This window comes from Sceloporus occidentalis, unplaced genomic scaffold (assembly GCF_023333645.1).
Source record: "Sceloporus occidentalis isolate IW3139 unplaced genomic scaffold, rSceOcc1.0.p SCAF_263, whole genome shotgun sequence".
NCBI lineage: Eukaryota > Metazoa > Chordata > Lepidosauria > Squamata > Phrynosomatidae > Sceloporus > Sceloporus occidentalis.
In genome coordinates, this window is record NW_028317243.1 from 212,751 (window position 1) to 234,187 (window position 21,437).

At 41.8% G+C, this 21,437-nt stretch overlaps 1 protein-coding gene across 1 annotated transcript in view; it reads right to left on the minus strand.

Moving 5' to 3' along the window:
* LOC149275829 (metastasis-associated protein MTA1-like) overlaps window positions 1-20,449 on the minus strand; it is a 147,937-nt gene extending 127,488 nt beyond the window's left edge. Inside the window, exon 1 of the mRNA XM_089504250.1 lies at window positions 20,230-20,449. Within this exon, the coding sequence (XP_089360376.1) occupies window positions 20,230-20,449 (220 nt within the window). The remainder of the gene's footprint in view (window positions 1-20,229) is intronic.
* Window positions 20,450-21,437: the final 988 nt, after the last annotated feature.

Here is a 21,437-nt window from a genome sequence, read left to right on the forward strand (position 1 = left end):
AAGGGGTGAAAGTATTGGAGTGGCTGAATTCCATAGAAACTTTGTGGACTGAACTAAAAATGGGAACTGTGATATAGTGAAATAAATCTGAAAGTCAATCTGTAAATTGATTGTTTTAACCTTTTTTTGTTTTGTTTTTCTTGTAGCAGACTTTGGGACATTTTTAAGGTGTTGCTTTTTAGCTGTAATTTTCTTCCTCATTTAGTGCACCCATACACAATATATATTTATTTTTCAGAAAAGGGCTTTTTTTTTTTTTTTAGATGCCATTATATTTATCATATCTAATTTACTATAATAAAAAAAGCAATCACAGGGTGATCAGGGAGGGAGGGCTGTGTTGCTGAATGCCTCGATATTGAGGCATTTCAACAACATCGCTTATTCTTAGGCTAGGTTTCCACTTTTTTTTTTTTGCTAAAAACCCCCATAAAAACGCCAATTCAGCCACACGGCGTTTTTTTTGTGAAAAAACGCTGCGGCCAGATGTTCTTCAATAGGAAATCGCACAATGCCATATCCACTTGGTGTTTTTTTGTTTGGCGTTTTTTCAGTCCTCTTTGGCGTTTTTCTGCTTTTTTGGGCTCTGTGGCAGTTTTTCAAAATCGCAGCATGTTGACACTGGCGTTTTTTGCAAGGAAATCTTGGCGTTTTTCTCCAATAGAAGTCTACGGGAGAGAAAAAACGCCATGAAAAAGCGATGTGGGTTTTGCCTTGGCGTTTTTTATGGCGGTTTTTTCCCACAGTTATAATGCAGAGGATGGACCCAGTATCTGTGTGTCCTACGAGAAATAGGCTGGAAACAAACAGTTTCACACAAAACAAAAGTTCATATTGAATTTTACACCATTTGGAACAAACATGCCATTACAAACAAACATACCCAACTGGATCCTGGGTGCCAAAAGCAACAGTAAACAATTTGCACCATCATTTGGGGCCAATCTTCCTAGAGGAGCAGACATTCGGAATAAAGCATGCCTTACAAACCACAGAAAAGAGACAAAAGGGTCCGTCGGGGCTAAGAAAATGACATCAGGAGGGGGCAGATACTTGCCATTTATCCTAATCCCTTTTAGCTGGGTGAAAATTCCAACGTGTAAGGGCTGGAAAAACTGCCTAAGGTCAAAAAAGCTATTTCCACAGAAAGGCTAAAACGCCAGAAAAAACGCAGGAGAATGCAGTGGCAGTTTTCTTGGCGTTTTTCATCAAGAAAAAAAAACACAGGACAAAAACCCAAGTGGAAACCTAGCCTTAGGAAGCGATTGCTGATCATTTCCTAAGCTCTGTTTTAGCCAGCTGCCATCTTTGCCAATCAGTTCAGTGGTGGCCATTTTCTTGTTTGGAGGGGAGGGCTTTCCTCCCACTATTCTTATATAGCCTCACTTGTGAGGTTCAAGTGAATGCTGCAAAGCAGCCAATGGCCACGATTGCAGCAGATGTAAAGCAGCCCGTACATGTACAAGCATTGTTAGCCTGTATTTGTACAGGCTTTGCCATGAAGGGGTTGGGCTGGCATTCTTACAATTAAAAGCCTCATCCTTTTTCAGCCATACAGTAGCACTAATAACTATGGGCAAACAATTCAATTGTCGTTTAATCTGGCTATAGAAAACTCCTCCAAAATCTTCATCCTGTTGATCACCTGCAAACCTTCAATCTGTCTTTCTTATACTGGGGCGTCTTCCTGGTGTAACAGCATTTCAGGCCATGGCGATGTAGGACTCTCTTACTTGTGGCTGTAGGTACCTGTGGCACATCATGACTTTTAAAAGGGAGTAGAAAGCGCTTTCTTCTCCCAAACGGTGTGGCTGTAATGCCTTGATGATAAGGCCATTCAGCAACACCAAGATCGGCCTCAGGGGCCCCGTGTGGCCCATCCCCCAGGCGTCAACGTCAGTCCATACAGGCACTGCAATTAACCATGTAAGTCAATGGAGCTCAACTTACTAAAGTAGTAGTCATTAATAAAATTAAAAAAAATGGTAACATGTAAAAATAATTCCCCACTGATGCCACCATCAGGGGAACCATCCAGTTTCAACTATAATATATAAATAATAATTTATATTAAAGGCTGGTAAAATGTGTACGTAAAAGGGTTAAAATATTGGTATTCCAAATACCCATGGGGTGTCTAGTTTTCAAACATATGGGGTTTGATGGAGGTAAATTTAATTAGCCGGCTTCAATAATGCAATATGCTACTTGTACTTAGCGCACTATGACATGCAAAAAAACATTGGCTAAATATTTCTATTTCTAAATTTAGGACAAATACCGGTATTAGAATCTACTTAGTATTTCCCCCCCCCCCCAATAGCTATTGTGGATGAGTAAAAGATTTTTCAAATAAAAATCATAAAAGGTTTTTTCAAAATGTCACCATGTTTTATTATTTATAAGACGATATGATCAAAATAATATCTGAAGAAAGTCCATCTTGTCCTGAAAAAAAACAATATATAAACGTGTGTGTGTACACTTAATGGGTGAGGAAAAAATGACAGCTGAACACAAGCATCGCAAAAGTGTTAAAACAGCCTTTGTCCCAAAGGGTACAAAAAAATAAAAAATAAGCCCGGTCCTCAAGGGGTTAAGGGAGGGGGGGGGATTCCCTTGGGACATCATTATTTTTTGTCGTTGAAAATACTTTTTTAGCTGGCTCCTAGATTCAAAACAAATTTTTCAAGCCCTGCCCTGGAGTAACTGATCAGCTTCAAAAGATGTCCCAAATAGGATATGGAGGCAGAACTTTCAACATGTCAAAATTCCAAGTTGAAATATTGAATTGGGCATGTCCCAATTTGATGTTTGACAGTGACAGCAGTTGTAAATTCATCCTAAAGTAAAATGTGTGGGGAAAATAAAATTACTAATGCAAACACTGACAAGGGCTGGTAGAAGTAGTGCACCGAAATGGTTAAAATACCAGCATTTGAAATACCCTGAGGTTTCTAGTTTTCAAACTTATAGGGTTTGATGGGAGTAAATTGAACTTATCGGCTTTAAAGATGTCCCAAATAGGACATGGGGGTAGTATGACCAGATTTTGAAAAAAAGGGTTTCGAAATAGCAAGAAACAAAAAACAAAGACACTGGCTATTTCTAAACTCAGGACAAATACAATTTAGCAGGATTTTTTTCATTAGGATTTGGTAGACGGGTAAAATAAAAGTCAGAAAGTCCTTTTTTTCAAAATTTTTCATGACATATGTTACTTTCTTTTTCTATAGTAAATTAATTTGATCATATATCATACAATGGTATCTAAAGAAAGCCCTTCCTGTCCTTCCGGTAGGTATATATAATTTCTCCTCATATCCTCTAATGTACTCACCCATGCCATACATATTTAATTTTTTCAAAACAAATAGGGATTTCTTCTAAAGCCATAAAATTCTACAGGGACCAGGCATAGGGTTACACAGGGGACTGGGACCTAGAATCTTCAGTTATGTCTGAGCCTGGGAATGAAGAATGGGTCATCCAGCTGACGGGTATAAAAGGGATTGCCTGGTACCTGTACGCTTGTAATTAAAAATGGGGACATTATTAACCCAGAGTCATTTTAAAATACCAGGCTTCAGGTCCCAACTGATTAAGAGAGCCTTGGCTATACACTTCCCTCCCACGTGACAGCGAACAGGTGGTCTCATAGATACAAAGATATTAAAAATATATTAAAAAAAACATGAATTTCCTGAACTACATTTTTTCAATGGACTAACAGAGATTTGCACGGATTATTTTACTTTTGTAGAATATACAATTGTCTGTTTAAATCTTATTTTATTTCCTGTAGAGGAGTGTGGAGGAGTGTTTAAACTAGGTAAAGGGGGGAGGGAAACTACAATATAGAAGGGGAAAATAGTGTAGATAGAAAGCTGGGGCTTATAAATGTACCTGGGGGTTGAGCGGAGGAAGGGGTTAGAATAGTCAATAGGGATTGGTTTTTTTCCCTATGAAGCCTTACACCTCTAAATTGTATGCTTACTAATGCCAGCAGTCAGCAAATCACAACGAGGTGGTTATTATGGGGGACTTTAACTATCCCGACATAAACTGGGAAACAGAGACCTGTGAATCTCATAAAGGAAACCGGTTTCTGACTATAAGTAAGGATAATTGTCTGTCCCAAATGGTACAGGACCCGACCAGAGGGGGCGCCCTACTGGACTTAATATTAACCAACAGACCTGACTGAGTAACTAATGTGCAGGTCAGGGGGCATCTAGGAAATAGTGATCACAATATGATACATTATAACTTGTCCTTCAATAAGGGAACTCTTAGAGAGCCACAAGAACCATGAACTTTAGGAAGGCAAAGTTTGATCAACTAAGAGAAGCCCTTAACACTGTAAATTGGGAAAATGTCCTTAAAAACAAGAGTACAGACACTCAATGGGAGATTTTTAAGGATATCTTAAATTCTCACAGTGAAAGGTACATACCGTATGGGAATAAAAGAGTCAGGAACAAGATAAAACCAATGTGGATAAATAAAAATGTAAGAGGGTAGAGGTGGGGGAGGATAGCGGGATGGAGGTACAGGACAGTCAGGCAGCTAGCTGGGTTACAGTTAGAAGGCGGGGTAGGGGGAAAAGCGCCAGGGAGGCTAGTCCTGATCTAGCACACCCCAACAAGTTTGCCCGGTTGGCAGATGAGGGGGATGTTAGTTCAGAGTTAGCAGTACTGCAGCAAGTCACTGCCTCTGACCACCAGAGGGGTGTCTGCTCCAGTAAGGAGGGAAGGAGGAGCGCAGGGCAGGCCAGACAGGTGCTGGTAGTGGGGGACTCAATTATTAGGGGGACAGACAGGGCGATCTGTCACAAAGACCGGGATCGCCGAACAGTGTGTTGTCTGCCTGGCACTCGCGTTCGGCACATCGCGGATCGGGTTGACAGATTACTGGGGGGGGGGGCTGGAGAAGACCCAGCAGTCATGGTGCACATTGGCACCAATGACAAAGTGAGAGGTAGGCGGAGTGTCCTTAAAAATGATTTCAGGGACTTAGGTAGCAAGCTTAAGGCAAGGACCTCCAAGGTAGCATTTTCTGAAATATCACCTGTACCACGTGCCACACCAGAGAGGCAGCGGGAGATTAGGGAGCTAAACAAGTGGCTCAGAAGCTGGTGTAGGAAGGAGGGGTTTGGGTTCATGGAGAACTGGGCCGACTTCTCTGTCGGATACAGGCTCTATGGTAGGGACGGGCTGCACCTCAATGGGGAGGGTGCAGCTGTGCTCGGGGAGAAGATGGCCAGAAGGGTGGAGGAGTGTTTAAACTAGGTAAAGGGGGGGAGGGAAACTACAATATAGAAGGGGAAGATAGTGTAGATAGAAAGCTGGGGCTTATAAATCTACCTGGGGGTGGAGCGGAGGGAGGGGTTAGAATAGTCAATAGGGATAGGCTTCATAGGGAAAAAAACCATACACCTCTAAATTGTATGCTTACTAATGCCAGAAGTCTGACCAATAAAACTGACGAACTGGAGTTAATAATGTCTGAAGAAAACTATGACATAGTGGGTATAACAGAGACATGGTTGGATGATAGCTATGACTGGGCGGTTAACATACAGGGTTATAGTCTATTCAGGAAGGATCGAAAAAAACGAAAAGGGGGAGGAATTTGCCTTTATGTAAAGTCCAGCCTAAAGGCCACACTGCGGGAGAATATATGTGAGGGAAATGATAATGTGGAGTCATTATGGGTAGAAATATATGGAAAGAAAAATAATAAAATACTGATCGGGGTTTGCTATAAGCCACCAAATATAATGGAAGCATCAGAAGATCAATTATTAAAGCAAATAAACAAGGCAGCAAATCACTACGAGGTGGTTATTATGGGGGACTTTAACTATCCCGACATAAACTGGGAAACAGAGACCTGTGAATCTCATAAAGGAAACCGGTTTCTGACTATAAGTAAGGATAATTATCTGTCCCAAATGGTACAGGACCCGACCAGAGGGGGCGCCCTACTGGACTTAATATTAACCAACAGACCTGACAGAGTAACTAATGTGCAGGTCAGGGGGCATCTAGGAAATAGTGATCACAATATGATACATTATAACTTGTCCTTCAATAAGGGAACTCTTAGAGGAGCCACAAGAACCATGAACTTTAGGAAGGCAAAGTTTGATCAACTAAGAGAAGCCCTTAACACTGTAAATTGGGAAAATGTCCTCAAAAGTACAGACACTCAATGGGAGATTTTTAAGGATATCTTAAATTCTCACTGTGAAAGGTACATACCGTATGGGAATAAAAGAGTCAGGAACAAGAGAAAACCAATGTGGATAAATAAAAATGTAAAGGGGGTAATAAATGGCAAAAAAAAGGCATTTAAGCTACTAAAACAGGAAGGCAGTGAGGAAGCACTAAAAAGCTATCGGGAAAAAAATAAAATATGTAAAAATCAGATAAAAGCAGCAAAAGTGGAGACAGAAAGACTCATTGCCAAAGAGAGTAAGACAAACCCCAAAATGTTCTTTAACTATAGAAATAGTAAAAAGGTTAAAAATGAAAGCGTTGGCCCCTTAAAAAGTAATGAGGGAGAAGTTATAGACGGGGATCAGGAAAAAGCTAATCTATTAAATATATTCTTCTCTGCTGTATTCACAGAGGAAAATGAAATGCCAGGTAATATACAGCAGGATGAGATAACTGCCCCAGTACATGTCGCCTGTCTAACCCAGGAAGAAGTGCAGTGCCGCCTAAAAAAAAATCAAAATAGACAAATCACCAGGTCCAGATGGCATTCACCCCCGCGTTCTAAGGGAGTTAAGTAATGTAATAGACAGACCCCTATTTCTAATATTCAAGGACTCTATAGTGACCGGGTCTGTTCCCCAGGACTGGCGCATAGCAAATGTTGTGCCAATATTCAAAAAGGGGACAAAAAGTGACCCGGGGAATTATAGGCCTGTTAGTTTAACTTCTGTTGTGTGTAAACTGTTTGAGGGTTTCCTAAGAGATGCTATTTTGGAGTATCTCAATGAAAATAAGTGTATGACTCCATATCAGCATGGGTTTACAAGGGATCGGTCCTGTCAAACTAACCTGATCAGCTTTTATGAGGAGGTGAGCTCAAGACTGGATCGGGGTGAATCGCTGGATGTCGTATATCTTGATTTTTCCAAAGCATTTGATACGGTGCCACATAAAAGGCTGGTACATAAAATGAGAATGCTTGGGCTGGGGGAGAATGTGTGTATGTGGGTAAGTAACTGGCTCAGTGATAGGAAACAGAGGGTGGTTATTAATGGTACATACTCTGAGTGGGTTACTGTTGCTAGTGGGGTACCACAGGGGTCAGTTTTGGGTCCTATTCTTTTTAATATATTTATTAATGACCTTGTAGAGGGATTGTATAGTAAAGTATCAATCTTTGCAGACGATACTAAGCTCTGTAACGTGGTTAACACAATAGAGGACAGTGCACGATTACAAATGGATGTGCATAGGTTGGAGGCTTGGGCTGGGATGTGGCAGATGAGGTTCAACACAGATAAATGTAAGGTTATGCACATGGGGAAGAAAAATCCAGGCTGGGAATATGTATTAAATGGGAAAACACTGGGACGACTGACATGGAAAAGGACTTAGGAGTTTTAGTTAACAGTAAATTTACCTGTAGCGACCAGTGTCAGGCAGCTGCTGCTAAGGCAAATAAAATCATGGGGTGCATCAAAAGGGGCATAGATGCCCACGACAAGGAAATAATTCTACCACTGTACAAGTCACTAGTCAGACCACACATGGAATACTGTGTACAGTACTGGGCACCAGTGTACAAGAAAGATATAGTGGAGCTGGAGAGGGTTCAAAGACGGGCAACCAGAGTAATAAGGGGAATGGGAGGACTACAGTACCCAGAAAGATTATCAGAATTAGGGTTATTTAGTTTGGAAAAAAGACGGCTTAGGGGGGATTTAATAACTATGTATAAATATATAAGGGGACAGTACAGAGATCACTCCCAGGACCTATTTATACCCAGGACTGTATCTATAACAAGGGGACATCCTCTACGGTTGGAGGAAAGAAGGTTTCTACACCAGCACAGACGGGGGTTCTTTACAGTAAGAGCGGTGAGATTATGGAACTCTCTGCCAGAGGAAGTGGTTATGGGAAACTCAATAAAAGAGTTCAAAAGGAGCCTGGACGTGTTTCTTGAAAGCAATAATATTACAAGTTATGGATATTAGATTAATAGGGACAGAACGTTGATCCAGGGATTTATTCTGATTGCCATATTTGGAGTCGGGAAGGAATTTTCCCCCTGGTATGGGGCAATTGGCATCTGCTTCATAAGGGTTTTTTTTTGCCTTCCTCTGGATCAACACAGTAGGGACACAATATGTATATAGGTTGAACTTGATGGACTTTGGTCTTTTTTCAACCTTATGAACTATGTTACCAAATGCCACAATTGTGTATGACACACTCGTGGCATTGCAGGGGTTAACATTTGTCCCCACAAGCTTGTGGGGACTAAATATCAGTCAATGTTGTGCTCCAATGGAACACCAGCATTGAAAGAGTTTAAAAAACAATAAAAATAATAAAAAAACAAAAAAAACAGCACTGACCTGAATGTCCAGGGTGCTTCCAGGTCAAATGCTGTGAGTTTAGTAAGTCGGCTGATGATGATCAGATCACTCCTGACCAACTGTTGGTTTTAAAATAAATACTGGCTCCTAACTTTTTTAGCTGGCGCCTAGATTCACAACAAATTTGTCAAGCCCTGTATATTATATATATTTTTTTTTAATGCTTTCAATGCTGATGTTCCATTGGAGCACAGCATTGACTGATATTAAGTCCCCACAAGCTTGTGGGGACAAATGTTAACCCCTGCAATGCCACGAATGTGTTATACACAACTGTGGCATTGAAGGGGTTAACGCTGCACTGTTGCTCTCATGGCGCGATCAGGCAGCATGGGGGTGTTGGGGCTGGTCTCCACACTCATGTGGAGACCGAAGAACCCTCTCCCCCTGTCCCTGAATCTGCCTCTGGGACGCAATTGCTGGTCTATAGACCAGCCATTCCAGGGGGAGTCTCTCTAATGACTGCTGTAGGCTTCCATGCCTACAGGAATCATCAAATGGCTTTTGGGGGCTCGTTTTTGCTGTTGCTGGTCTGCCTGAGCTTCCAGGCAGACCACCAGCAGCAGAGCCCATTACAAAACGAGCGATTGTGATTGCTCTCCCAGTCCAATCCATGTAGGAGTATTAGAGATCTTTTGGGGGTTTTTTGTGTTAATGATTTCCTAATTTATTTTGTTGCATTTGAGGGAAAAGGGGGAGGGGTTACCTGTTCTCATGTATAGTTGAAATGTTAACATATACAGACCTTGTTCCATTTGCAACAAAAAAAGTTTTAAAAAGCAGATTTATTTACTGAATAAGCTGTACTTTTATTTCAAGCTTGATACTTTTATATACACTGCATTTCAATTACTCAAATTTAATTATTTTTTTTTACCTGTTTTTTTTTTCCCCATAGCTTAAAAATTTCCAGAAATGTTACACCTCTATCAAAGCCGCTAGCGCTGGCAGAAAATAGCCCTGAGCTTCATGACAACCACTGTTGCAACTGTTTGACACACACACAAGCAGTATTTTCTCATAAGTAAATGAAACATTGCATGCACATGAAACAGAAGAAAACCTGTAGGTAAGATCTAGGCCAGCACCAAGCCAAGATACATCTCTGATTTCAGCATTGATTAAAACAATGCATTTTATTTAATTTTGTTCCAATAATCCTATTTTTTCTGCAGACCTGAAGGCAGCCTTGCTTGACAGGCACGTGATATTTCAGGTGACTTTCCCTGTTCAAACAATACACCGAGTGGATTATGTATGCAAACAAATCCTTCATAGTCTTTCATTAGCCAGTGTCTGACAGAATGGCTCAGTCTTAATGACCCTATTGTGTACCACAGAGTCAGAACGTTTGTCTAGTAGAGAGATAACGACTGAAACAAAACCTATGCACGTATAGTATTTGTGATTTTGGGATGTTTGCTGAACATATATTGCATGTATTTTCAGTGGAGGCATCAGAGTTGCACGAGTGCTTATCTCTGAACATTGAGTTTTGTTAAGAGTCTGTACTGCTTCTACTCAGGATTAAATTAGACATTAACACAAACGCGCAATACATTTGGAAAACCCTTATAAATTGCAGGAAGACATAAGCATGTGAGCTGACGGCGGGAACTCTATTCAATCGCTTCCGATACGCGCACACAAAACGTATACACTAACCTACCGATACGGGACCCCCGTTTGAAATTACGAATATAAACAAGAGAAGTCGATTGTCGCCGAAAGGCCAAGGAAATAAAAGTATTCACGGATCAAAAGATCGTAGTAGTAAGTTGATAAATGGGAAGCACACTCGAAATACAGCATAATAGTGCAATCAGCGAGTAGAACAAGGTTTAACCCCTTTCACAACATGAACGACGGCTAAGGCCTGCGAAAAGAAATTCTAGGCCCCTCCCAGGAAGGATGTGAGCAGCTCTATCAAAAAAGCAAGGAATGCAATATTAATACAATTGTGTCATCTTAGCGGATAAATAAGCTGCAGTAGGCTCCATAAAGCGACTACTATAAAGTAGAATGCTTTTACCGCGCTTCTTTTCCTAGGTTAAGAGGCGAAAATGGAGAACAGTATACTGAGCGGTTCAGTAGAATACTAATATAACTGTTTACATAGTCTAACAAATGTATTCGTGAAAAAAAAACGAAACAGTAGCTTGAATATCCACGCAGCCCTATATTTAGCGTGAACAAATGAAAAATAAGTACAGGGAAGCTATATTTTCAAACCACTTGTTATCGAGATGAAAAGGAGACATTTTTACCAAAGAAATAGAAAAAAAAAAAAGAATCACACGTGACACACAAGGGCTTTAAATCTTGATAATAGAACACCGTAATACCGCTGCACCCTAAACAAGCTTAACGAATACTGAGAAGGGGTTAACCTAGTTTTTTTTTAACCCCAGAATGTGGTGACAACGGCAGCTTCTCTGCCGCACGACAACAATCTTTGTCACCATAGGCTGTAGGAGCCTCTGCGATCATATGGGGGGGGGGAGCCCGAGCCTAATTACAACCCCCTTTGTATTAAATGCCCCACACACAGGCCCAAAATAAAACAAAACCTCGATGTACATCATACAAATAATTTGCTCTTACCTCCAACCCTGTACATGTTCGCAGCCATGTCTATCGGGGAGGGGAATCCCGCTGACCCCCACGTATTGCTCTAATATAAATCCAATGTGTTTTCTTTGTAGTAAACAGAATAACACAATGTTCACCCCCCAAAACTATGCCCCGCCAGGTAAGCAAACGAGCTTCTTTTAGGAAAATGGTGGATCAATCCGACGAGGAGGAGTGGAAAGTACATTTAAAGGGGCAGTCCGTTACCGCCTGGTTGCAATGTGCTTGGAAAAGAGAGCTGAAGCAATACTAGTAACAGTTCTTAAGAAGGGAAGGGGAGGGGAGAGCAAGAAGGAAGAAGTCATTCACTTATCCAGCATCTTTCATCTTTTAGGCTTGTGGTTCCCCTTTTTCACGTTTAGTTTACCCACACAAATTATTATTTTAAGGATAGGTAGGTTACTTTTGAAAGCATGGTCATACACACTAAAATAACGAGGACTACAATATATTAGAAAAAAATTGGGAGGGATAAAACTTCCAATTCTACACAGTTAATGCATTAAAAATCATTTGTCTTGCATTTTCAAAAACCTCATATGCCTAGCATTGTTTAATTTTCTTATTGTTTGCAGGTATAGTACTAGATCCCTTGTACTTTTTGGAGCCTAATTGACAATCCTTGTTGCTGGTGCAGTGGGGAATGATTAGAGTCTGCCTCTGGATTCTTAAGAAAACGGTGACTATGCATTTGTGTTCAAGTCGGTCATGGAGCATGGACCATTGGATGATGTCTGAAACAATAAAATAAATTCCATCAAATAGGTTTCTCTATTCATTTTACTTAGTTCGCCCCTTTTTGCCACCCCACATGGACTCCCAATCAGCATTGCAAGACAGCATGCCTGCGCTCTCAGGTGTGGAGAGTACCAAAAATCGGGCATACACCCACAAAAATTATTGTTGGCAAGAATATTTCACAAATTTGTAAATTGTATGTCAACTGGAAAAAACCTAGAAATCTGAAAAAAATCACTCATTTATAAATAAAATAAGTTTAAATAAATAACATTTACTGAACAGATATGGTACAGCATAATTACTATCAGTATATATGAGTCATACATTGATGGTGGTACAGCGTTTCCCCAATCAGCCATGGTATGTATAAAATGGGATGGATTGTTCTCTGGGTTAAACACAGAGGACAAATGGAATACCTTTAAGCACACTTTGCAAAGTTACACATCCCAATATATAACTATGGGAAACAAATACAAAAGAAACAAATCAAAACCAATGTGGCTTACCTGGAAAGTAGAACAGGAAATAAGGAATAAACAATTGGTATTTAAGCATTATAAAAGCGAGGGGTCGGTAGTATCTTTTATGGCATACAAAACTGCCAACAAAGCCTGCAAAAAGGAGATTAAAATGGCTAAACTAGAAAATGAGAAATTTATTGCCAAGGAAAGTAAAACTAATCCCAAGAAATTTTTTAAGTATGTAAATGGTAAAAAGTTAAAGGTAGAGAATGTTGGTACGTTATTATCTGAAACTGGAAATTTGGTTAGTGAGGACAGAGAGAAAGCCGACATCTTAAATGCTTTTTTCCCCTCTGTTTATACCAAGGAAGAACCAATAACGGAGCCCCTGCTGGCTAATTTTAAGGAACCATTACAACAAACATGGGATTGGCTGACACAAGAAAATGTGCTTAAGCAATGAAATACTGTTAAGGTAGACAAGGCCCCTGGACCAGATGGTATACACCCAAGGGTACTGAAGGAGCTAAACCTAATTCTGGCCCAACCATTATTACTAATCTTTAGGGATTCTTTCAGCTCGGGCATAGTTCCGTTAGATTGATGCAAGGCAAGTGCCCATATTTAAAAAGGGATCAAAATCTCAACCGGGCAATTACAGGCCAGTAAGCTTAACATGGGTAGTGGGGAAATTATTTGAAGGGTTGCTAAATTTTGGTATACATCCAAGATCATATCTTGATCCATAATCCAATTAGTAGAAGTCAACATGGATTTGTGAAAGACCGGTCTTGTCAAACCAACCTATTAGCATTCTATGAAGAAGTTAGTAAAAATATAGGCCTGGGGTGGCTGTAGATGCGATTTATCTGGACTTTGCTAAAGCATTTGATATGGTTCCGCATAAAAGGCTACTCTATAAATTAACAGAAATAGGCTTAGGGGCAAATGTTTGTATGTGGATCAGAAATTGGCTAAAAGATAGAATGCAGAGGGTTGTTGTGAATGGATGTTTCTCAGACTATACGCAGGTATTAAGTGGAGTGCCTCAGGGGTCTGTCCTCTGTCCTCTTCTTTTTAATTTATTTATAAATGATCTCCCAAGCTGCATTGAGAGCCATGTCACAGTTTTGCTGATGACACAAAATTAGGCCGGGTAATTCAGACTAATCTTGATGTTTTTTCTTTGCAGGAAGATTTAGACATTGGGGACTGGGTGTGCAAGTGGCAGATGAGGTTCAATATAGAGAAATGCAAAGTTATGCATTAGGGTAAAAATAATAAAAATGCAACCTATTCTTTAACCCCTTAAGGACCGGGCTCATTTTTCGTTTTGTACCCTGTGGGACCGAGGCTGTTTTGACACTTTTGTGGTGCTTGTGTTCAGCTGTACTTTTCTCCTCACCCATTTAGTGTACCCAGATAAGTTATATATTGTTTTTTTCAGGACAAGATGGGCTTTCTTCAGATACCATTATTTTGATCGTATCATCTTATTTACTATAAAAAAAAATAAAAAAAACATGGTGAAAAATTGACTTTTATTTGAAAATCTTTTACTCACCTAAAAAAGCAAGTAAAAAAACTAGCTAAATAGATTCTACTACTTGTCCTGTTTTTTTGCTGTTTTTTGTAAGTTATAGGGCAATAAGTACAAGCAGCGTTTTATGATTTCCAAATCTTTTTTAACAAATCTGGTCAGTCTGCCTCCATCTCCCCTTTGGAATATCTTTGAAGCCGGTTAACTCAATTTAACCCATTCAAACCATATATTTTTGAAAACTAGACACCCCAGGGTATTCCAAATGCTGTTATTTTAACCCTTTCCATGCACCAATTATAGAACTACACTTTGTCAATCTTTGTAATAGTAATTTTTTTAATATTTTTTTTCACACAAATTGTACTTTAGTTATAGATATACAGGTTCTGGTATATGTCACTGTCAAACAACACCCCAATATGTGTTCAGGAACATCTCCTGAATGCAGTGATACCCCACATGCATGGGTTTGTCGGGTTGTTTGAGATTTAAAATGCCACATTTGGGAAGTGCGCTTTTTTTCTCCATTTTGGTCAGTCTGTACCTATGCCCTATCTTTGAGCTCGGCCACTCCAATTTACCCCATCAGCCATTTTTTTTATATATTACACACCCCTTGGGTATTTGAAGTGCTTTTATTTTAACTCTTTGTTGAGATTTTTGGGAAATTTTAGCACTTGCTCAAAATAATAAACTTTATTTTTTTATTTTATTTAATTTTTTTAATACTTTTTTAATATTTTTTTTTACACATTTTGCTGGTACTGGATGGTTCATCAAGTGACATCACTGCATAATGATTTTTAAATGTTAGCACATTTTTTTTTTCATTTTTTTTTATTATTATTTTTTTTTAATATTTTACTAATCACATAGTGATTAGAAAGCTGGGTTCCATTGACTTGCTTGGTTGAATGCAGTACCTGTATTCAACCTGCAAGTGGAGCCAGAGTTCTCTAGAGGGTCTGGAGACCGTCTAGCGAACTCTTTCTTCTTTATTGTTTTTTTTCCCGGGCCGCCGCCATCTTGCTGATGGCGAAGATCACCGGCAACTGCGGCTGTGACCGCTCTCCGGAGCGGTCACAGCCCATCCAAAGGTAAGTGTTTGGTGTCGCTGGATGCCTTCTGATCGAGGCATTCCAGCGACACCATTTAAGTTTACGCTTTTAAAACGGGCGTCCGCCGCCATACAATGTATGGCTGCTGTTGACGCCCCGGGGAGGGGCCACACATGGCCCCCGATGCCGATCTCGGCGTTACTGAATGCCTCGACATCGAGGCATTACAGTAACGCCGTTTAAGCGAAGAAAGTGATCGTTGATCACTTTCTAAGCTTATTTAATTTTTTGACGGTTCAGGACCGTCAAAGGTCATTTAGTGACCTTCTTGTCATGACGGTCCTGAACCGGCAAAGGTCGCGAAGGGGTTAAATTGAATATCCTTGGGGGAAAATTACCAATGAGAAGGACTAAGGAATAAAGGTTGACAACAGACTTGACAACAGTGTGCAATGCCAGTAAGCAGCTACGAGGGCCAATAAGGTTTTGGCATGCATAAAAAGAGGTATTGATTCAAGGGAGAAGGATATTATCTTGCCTCTTTACAGGTCATTGGTAAAACCTCACCTTGAATATGCGGTACAATTCTGGGCACCAGTCCTTAAAAAGGACATTATGGAATTAGAAAAAGTTCAAAGGAGGGCTACGAAATTAATAAGGGGATTGGGAGATACTAGTTATGAAGAGAGACTAAAAAAGTTAAAATTATATACGCTAGAAAAACGGCGTCTCAGAGGGGATATGATAACAATATATAAATATATGCAGGGCCAATATAAAGAGCTCTTCAGTGACCTGTTCATTAACAGAAATATACAAAGAACAAGAGGTCACCCTCTGAGACTGGAAGAGCGTGGGTTTCATGTTTCATGTTCATGAACAGGCAGTCCGCTTGTGCCACCTCTACCCCTGAAACAGACTGTCTGTGCCACCTCTGCCCTTGAAACAGCATCATAGCAGCCCACCCCAAGCATCAGACAGTACTCATGTTGAGGTGAAACAGGACTCAGTACTGTATACAATACGTCTGCAGATAACTTCCGCTGGTGCCAGCACTTCCGAGGAGCAGCAGCAGAGGTTGTCTACGTGCATCGCGCAGAGGTTCACAGACTGCCAGAGAGGAGGATACAGGTCCCCTGGAGCGCTGTGGGGGATCCTCATCTCTGGCAGCCGGTGAACATCTGCGTGATGCGCTCAGACATCCAGGGAGTCAGGGGGGCAGAGTGGCATATCAGGGGAGCAGAATGTCATATCTGAGGGGCATAAAGCATATCAGGAGGCAGAGTGGCATATCTCAGCAGCATAAAGCATATCTGGGGGGCATAAAGCATATCAGGGGAGCAGAGTGGCGTATCTGGGGGCAGAGTGGCATAACAGGTGCGCAGAGTGGCATATCTATAAGTAAGGTGCATTATGAATTAAGGGGGGGGACCTTAAAATGGCTATTTGTTTTCTGTTTGTATATAACAAATGCTGACTAACAGATACCAAAAATGTTAAAATACATGTATTCTAGTTAATTAGATAAAATACTGTTATACTATTCCACTCATGTATTTTTTGTTTAAAAATATTTTTTTTTGTTTAAATTAGCACCATTATAATTGACTGCGGCCTATAATCAAGCCAATACGGTACTTATTGTATATTATAACTTTTCCCTGTAACTCCCCATATTTTTAGCTACCCCTAGAAGTATATTATCTCATCTCTTGTTGAGGGGATTAACATGCCCCCCAACAGTCCCGATTTTGGGTCTCTGTCCCGCCGTCCCGCCTTTCCCTTCCTCTGTCCTGCTTTGCAGGGGCAGGGTGAGGCCAGGACCGGGCTGGCCCACCGGCATACCGGCGTCCGGAAGAAGCTTTCAATTCCGTTTGCAGCCGCTCGGCGGCTGTTTTGAATGTTGGCCGGCAGACTGATTAAAAGCCTCTTCCGGTTGCCGGCGCCTAATGAAATTAAAGGGGCTGGCTTGCACGCACCGCGCCGCCCAATGGCCGTGCCTCAGCTCTTCATCCCACCCCTTTTAAGACGTGCCTCCAGAAATGCCTTATACTCCCCCTATATGCCACTCTGTCCCATCTAAAAAAATTTGCAGTAGCAAATGTTTTGATTCCAAAATCAAAGGGCAGTGTACATGTATATATGTGTGTGTGTGTAAAGTCAGTGTACATGTATGTGTGTGTATAAGGGCAGTGTACATGTATGTGTGTGTGTGTAAGGGCAGTGTCTGTGTATATGTATGTAAGGGCAGTGTACGTGTCTATATTTTTCTTTAAGGGCAGTGTACGTGTATATGTGTGTTTATGGGCAGGTGTGTAGGAGTCCTGGGAGGGATGCTGACATTAGCCTTTTTTAATTAAAAAAATCTCTGCTGCTGTGGACTACTCTTCCAATGATGCTCAGCCAGCATTATGGTGGAGACCTGGCTGGCTGAGAATCATGGGAATTTTTGTTCACAGCTAGCATCTGCAGCTTTACTGTTGCTGCACTTCCCATGATGCTCAGCCAGCATCATGGAAGTAGTATGTCTGGCTAAGCCTTATGGGAATTCAATTCAATGTATTGGTTATTTTTAATATGTATGACTGTGCTGACAAAAATAAAGCGTGTTTTAAGTGGCGATGCAAGCGTGACATTTGAATGCAATTGCTTGTATTGGTGAGTTCCGCATGAAGCCATTGTTTCAATTAATCTGTTTAATGTCTGACTCCCCCCCCTCCATGGTGCACCAATATGTTGTTTAAGTCAGTCTTTCCCTTTCCCTACCCCATTGTATACCAATATGTTAAAAACCCTGTGTGTGACTGAAAAAAGAGTTTGTTTTTCACTCCACATTGGGGTTGCCTGATGACTAAATGAATTGCCAACATTCCTTGCTCTGCATGCTGTTCTGCTTGCTCTTTACTATTCACTAAGCTTCGGCTAGTGGTTAGGGTGACTGGTGGTGACGTATATTAGGTTCCTCAGCTCTTTTGAGAGCCGGTAAGCAAGGAAGAAAGGTTCTGACGTAGTTATCCAACCGGGGTACAAGCAGGGACAGATAAAGAGCATCATGGGCCTGGTGCTGAGGATTTTGGTGGGCCTTTTTTGGAAATAAATAAAATAGACACAATCTTAACTCCTCAGCATCCATGTGTACTGGATAAAGATGACATCAGTGCTCGTCAGATAATATAGGAGAGAATCTTATGTGATAGGATTGGGAGTACATCCGTACATCATTATACATACATATATAAATTGTCACCTGAAGCCACAATTTAGTGCGACTAATCATTTTTAATAAAATATGCAGATTGAAATAGAGTAACTAACACAATAACTTTACTTTTCCTCTCACTGATTTCTGGGCCTAGAATGTTTTGTCCTCTGAAGTGACTTCAAATTCAGGATGGTATTTTATCTCTGGATAAGTAAAACTTAAATAGTTAAATTTATTTCTTCAGTAAGTAAACTACCAGGACAGGTTCTGCCACACTAACACCCAAACACACACGCCAGGACAGGATCTGCCACACCGACACCCAAACACACATACCAGGACAGGCTCTGCCACAGCAACACTCAAAGACACACCAGGACAGGCTCTGCACACCATTACTCAAACACACAAACCAGGGCAGGCTCTGCCACACCAACACCCAAACACACCGGGACAGGCTCTGCCACACTGATACCAAAACACACATACCAGGACAGGCTCTGTCACACTGACACCCAAACACACACCAGGACAGGCTTTGTCACAATGACACCCACACACACCAGGGCAGGATCTGCCACACCAACTCCCAAACACACACCAGGACAGGCTCTGCCACCCAGACACACACACACCAGGACAGGCTCTCACACACCGACATTCAGACACTCACACCCCATGACAGACTCTGCCACACCGACACCCAAACACATACACCAGAAAAGGCTGTGCCACACAGCTTCGGCAACTAGATTGCATCCACATGACCTGCCCAAGCATATGACTTGCCACCTTTGCCCCAAACAGCCTACCTGTGGCATCCTAGCCTCAAACAGCCGCCCTGTGCCATGCTTGCCCCTCACTTACACATCCATGCTATCACACACATATTCATTCATTTACAAACATTCACTCATTCATATACACATTCACAGATACTCATTCATTCACTTGTTCACAGATACTCATTCATTCCTTCATTCACGCATACTCGTTCATACACCCTCCCCCGGCTCTCTGTGCCGTTCACAGCAGGGGCCGCTGCTTCCCTCTGTGTTGCTGGCACTCTATGGGGAAGCAGGAACGGAGTAGGGTCATGTGACATGACGTAAATTCACATGAATCCGCTGAGTGTATGCAAGCAACGCACAGGTAAGCACGCGATCACAGTTGCTGCAGGGTTTTGCCCCACATTAAAGAAACATCCCAGTGGGCCAGCCTGGCCCTGGCTGGGCCTATTTTTACGTAGGGGAGTAGGAGCATAAACATTGATGATGAATGTAAAGGGTTCACCAAGAGAGCTGTAGTAACTCCCAGAGATCACCCACATGTATCCTCCTGTTGTCCCCGGAATCACTTGTCCCCCAGCACCAGCCAGCATGCGCACCTTGGAGCCCTGCTATGTGTACCCAATACGTAGACACACAACTACCTTGAACTGAGTACAGCAGGAATGAACAGTGTAGATAAGGTAGGCTAGATGGGGAAGGGACGAGGGAGATTAGTAGACGAAGATGAACACGAAGATTCTTCATGTACATTTTACCGCCGCTATCTTCGCTTCTTCGGGACAAACAACGAAAACGCACTCTTCGTGTTCGTTTTCATGTTTGCACGAAGACAAATGCACAAGTCTACTGAAAACTCTGGTTGAGAGACGCTGAGGTGTCTGCAGGCCCAAACAATTCAAAAAGGAGTCTGTCTCCGCTTCTGGTGCCAACATCCCATTGTGCTGGATCAATCGGAAAGAAAAGCCCCAGTGGTAAGGGATCCTGAGCTTCCTAAGATGAACAGTGAGGGGCTTCAGGGCCTGTGTGAGTAAGGTGACAGGGGCGATATCTGCATACCATATCGGAGTGATGCCACCTAGGGAGAGAGGTGAATTCCTGGTTGCACAAAGGATTGCCTCTTTGGTGGTGAAGTAGTGGCACTTTAAAATGATATCTTGAGGGGGAAATTTTCACCTGGTTTGGCGCACAAGGCCCAGTAGATCCGTTCCAGGTGGAGTTCCTCCTCTGTGGCATCAGGTAAGAGTTGTTTGAGATACTGGGGGAAAAGGGTTGGAGGTCTACCAGGGTGTTGTATATACTTCTCCTCTCTCAAACGGAGGTTGGAGCGTCTGGAGCTGTTGTCTAGGTTCTCGCAGGCCTCTTGGAGCTCAGAGTAAGGGGGCTCGTCTGGCATCAACCAATGAAGAGCAGCTGCTGGTGACCAATAGAGTCGCTCTTACAGACTTTTAAAATCCTGGCCCCAAAGCAGCTGCATATTTTTACCGCGTTAGCCCTGTATTAACCCTTGCAAAAAAACTGCAAAAAACGAACAGGAAGAATGTACACGAATTCAAAAAGAATATTCGTGGAATACCAAGATTTTTTTCCCGATGACAAAGGCCCAAGTCTATTGAATACTATTGTAAAACTTTTCATTCTTGAATGGCTATATGGACTGAAACAAATACATTTTGTAAAACTCTTTGACCCCTTGGGTGATTACAAAGAACGTTTTTGTTTAGTATAAGATTATATATTAACTGTATCTACAGCAGGATTTTTGTTTAAAATCTAGTTGATCGGCTCTATATGTGCCTATGAAGGAACATCTACCTAAATAACTCTTGCCTGATTAAAATAAACAACCTCTGTAATTATCTTTACTCTTTTGAAGTACAATAAGAGAGAGTTTTTGGTGAGAATATTAAACACTGTTCTGGATACCGTCTCCAAGAGGTTGATTAAAACATTGCTAAGGAGGGCGTGGCCTGGTGACGGAGCTCGATGGACGTGTGAGTGAAGAGCTGTGCCACCACACGAGCAAATAAGCGGCTCCATCTTTTGCAACTATGGGAGTTGGTTCAAGACGACGAGACTACTACAGAGGATCCAGCTGACCGACCTGTTCCACGGGATACCGCTACTACACAGCCACCGGTGCGACCCGAACGACGTCTTCCATCGCGGCGACTCAACAGATTTGGCCCCGACAAGGCGATGACATCCATGGCTGTGTCCCCCCCGGCCCTGTCTCCTGCTTCAACATGATTGAGGAGAGTCCGCTCTGTTCACCTGCTGTGCAGTTCAAGGGACGGGACACACACACCAAGACAGGCTCTGCCACACCAACACCCACACACACCGGGACGGGCTCTGCCACACACACCGGGACGGGCTCTGCC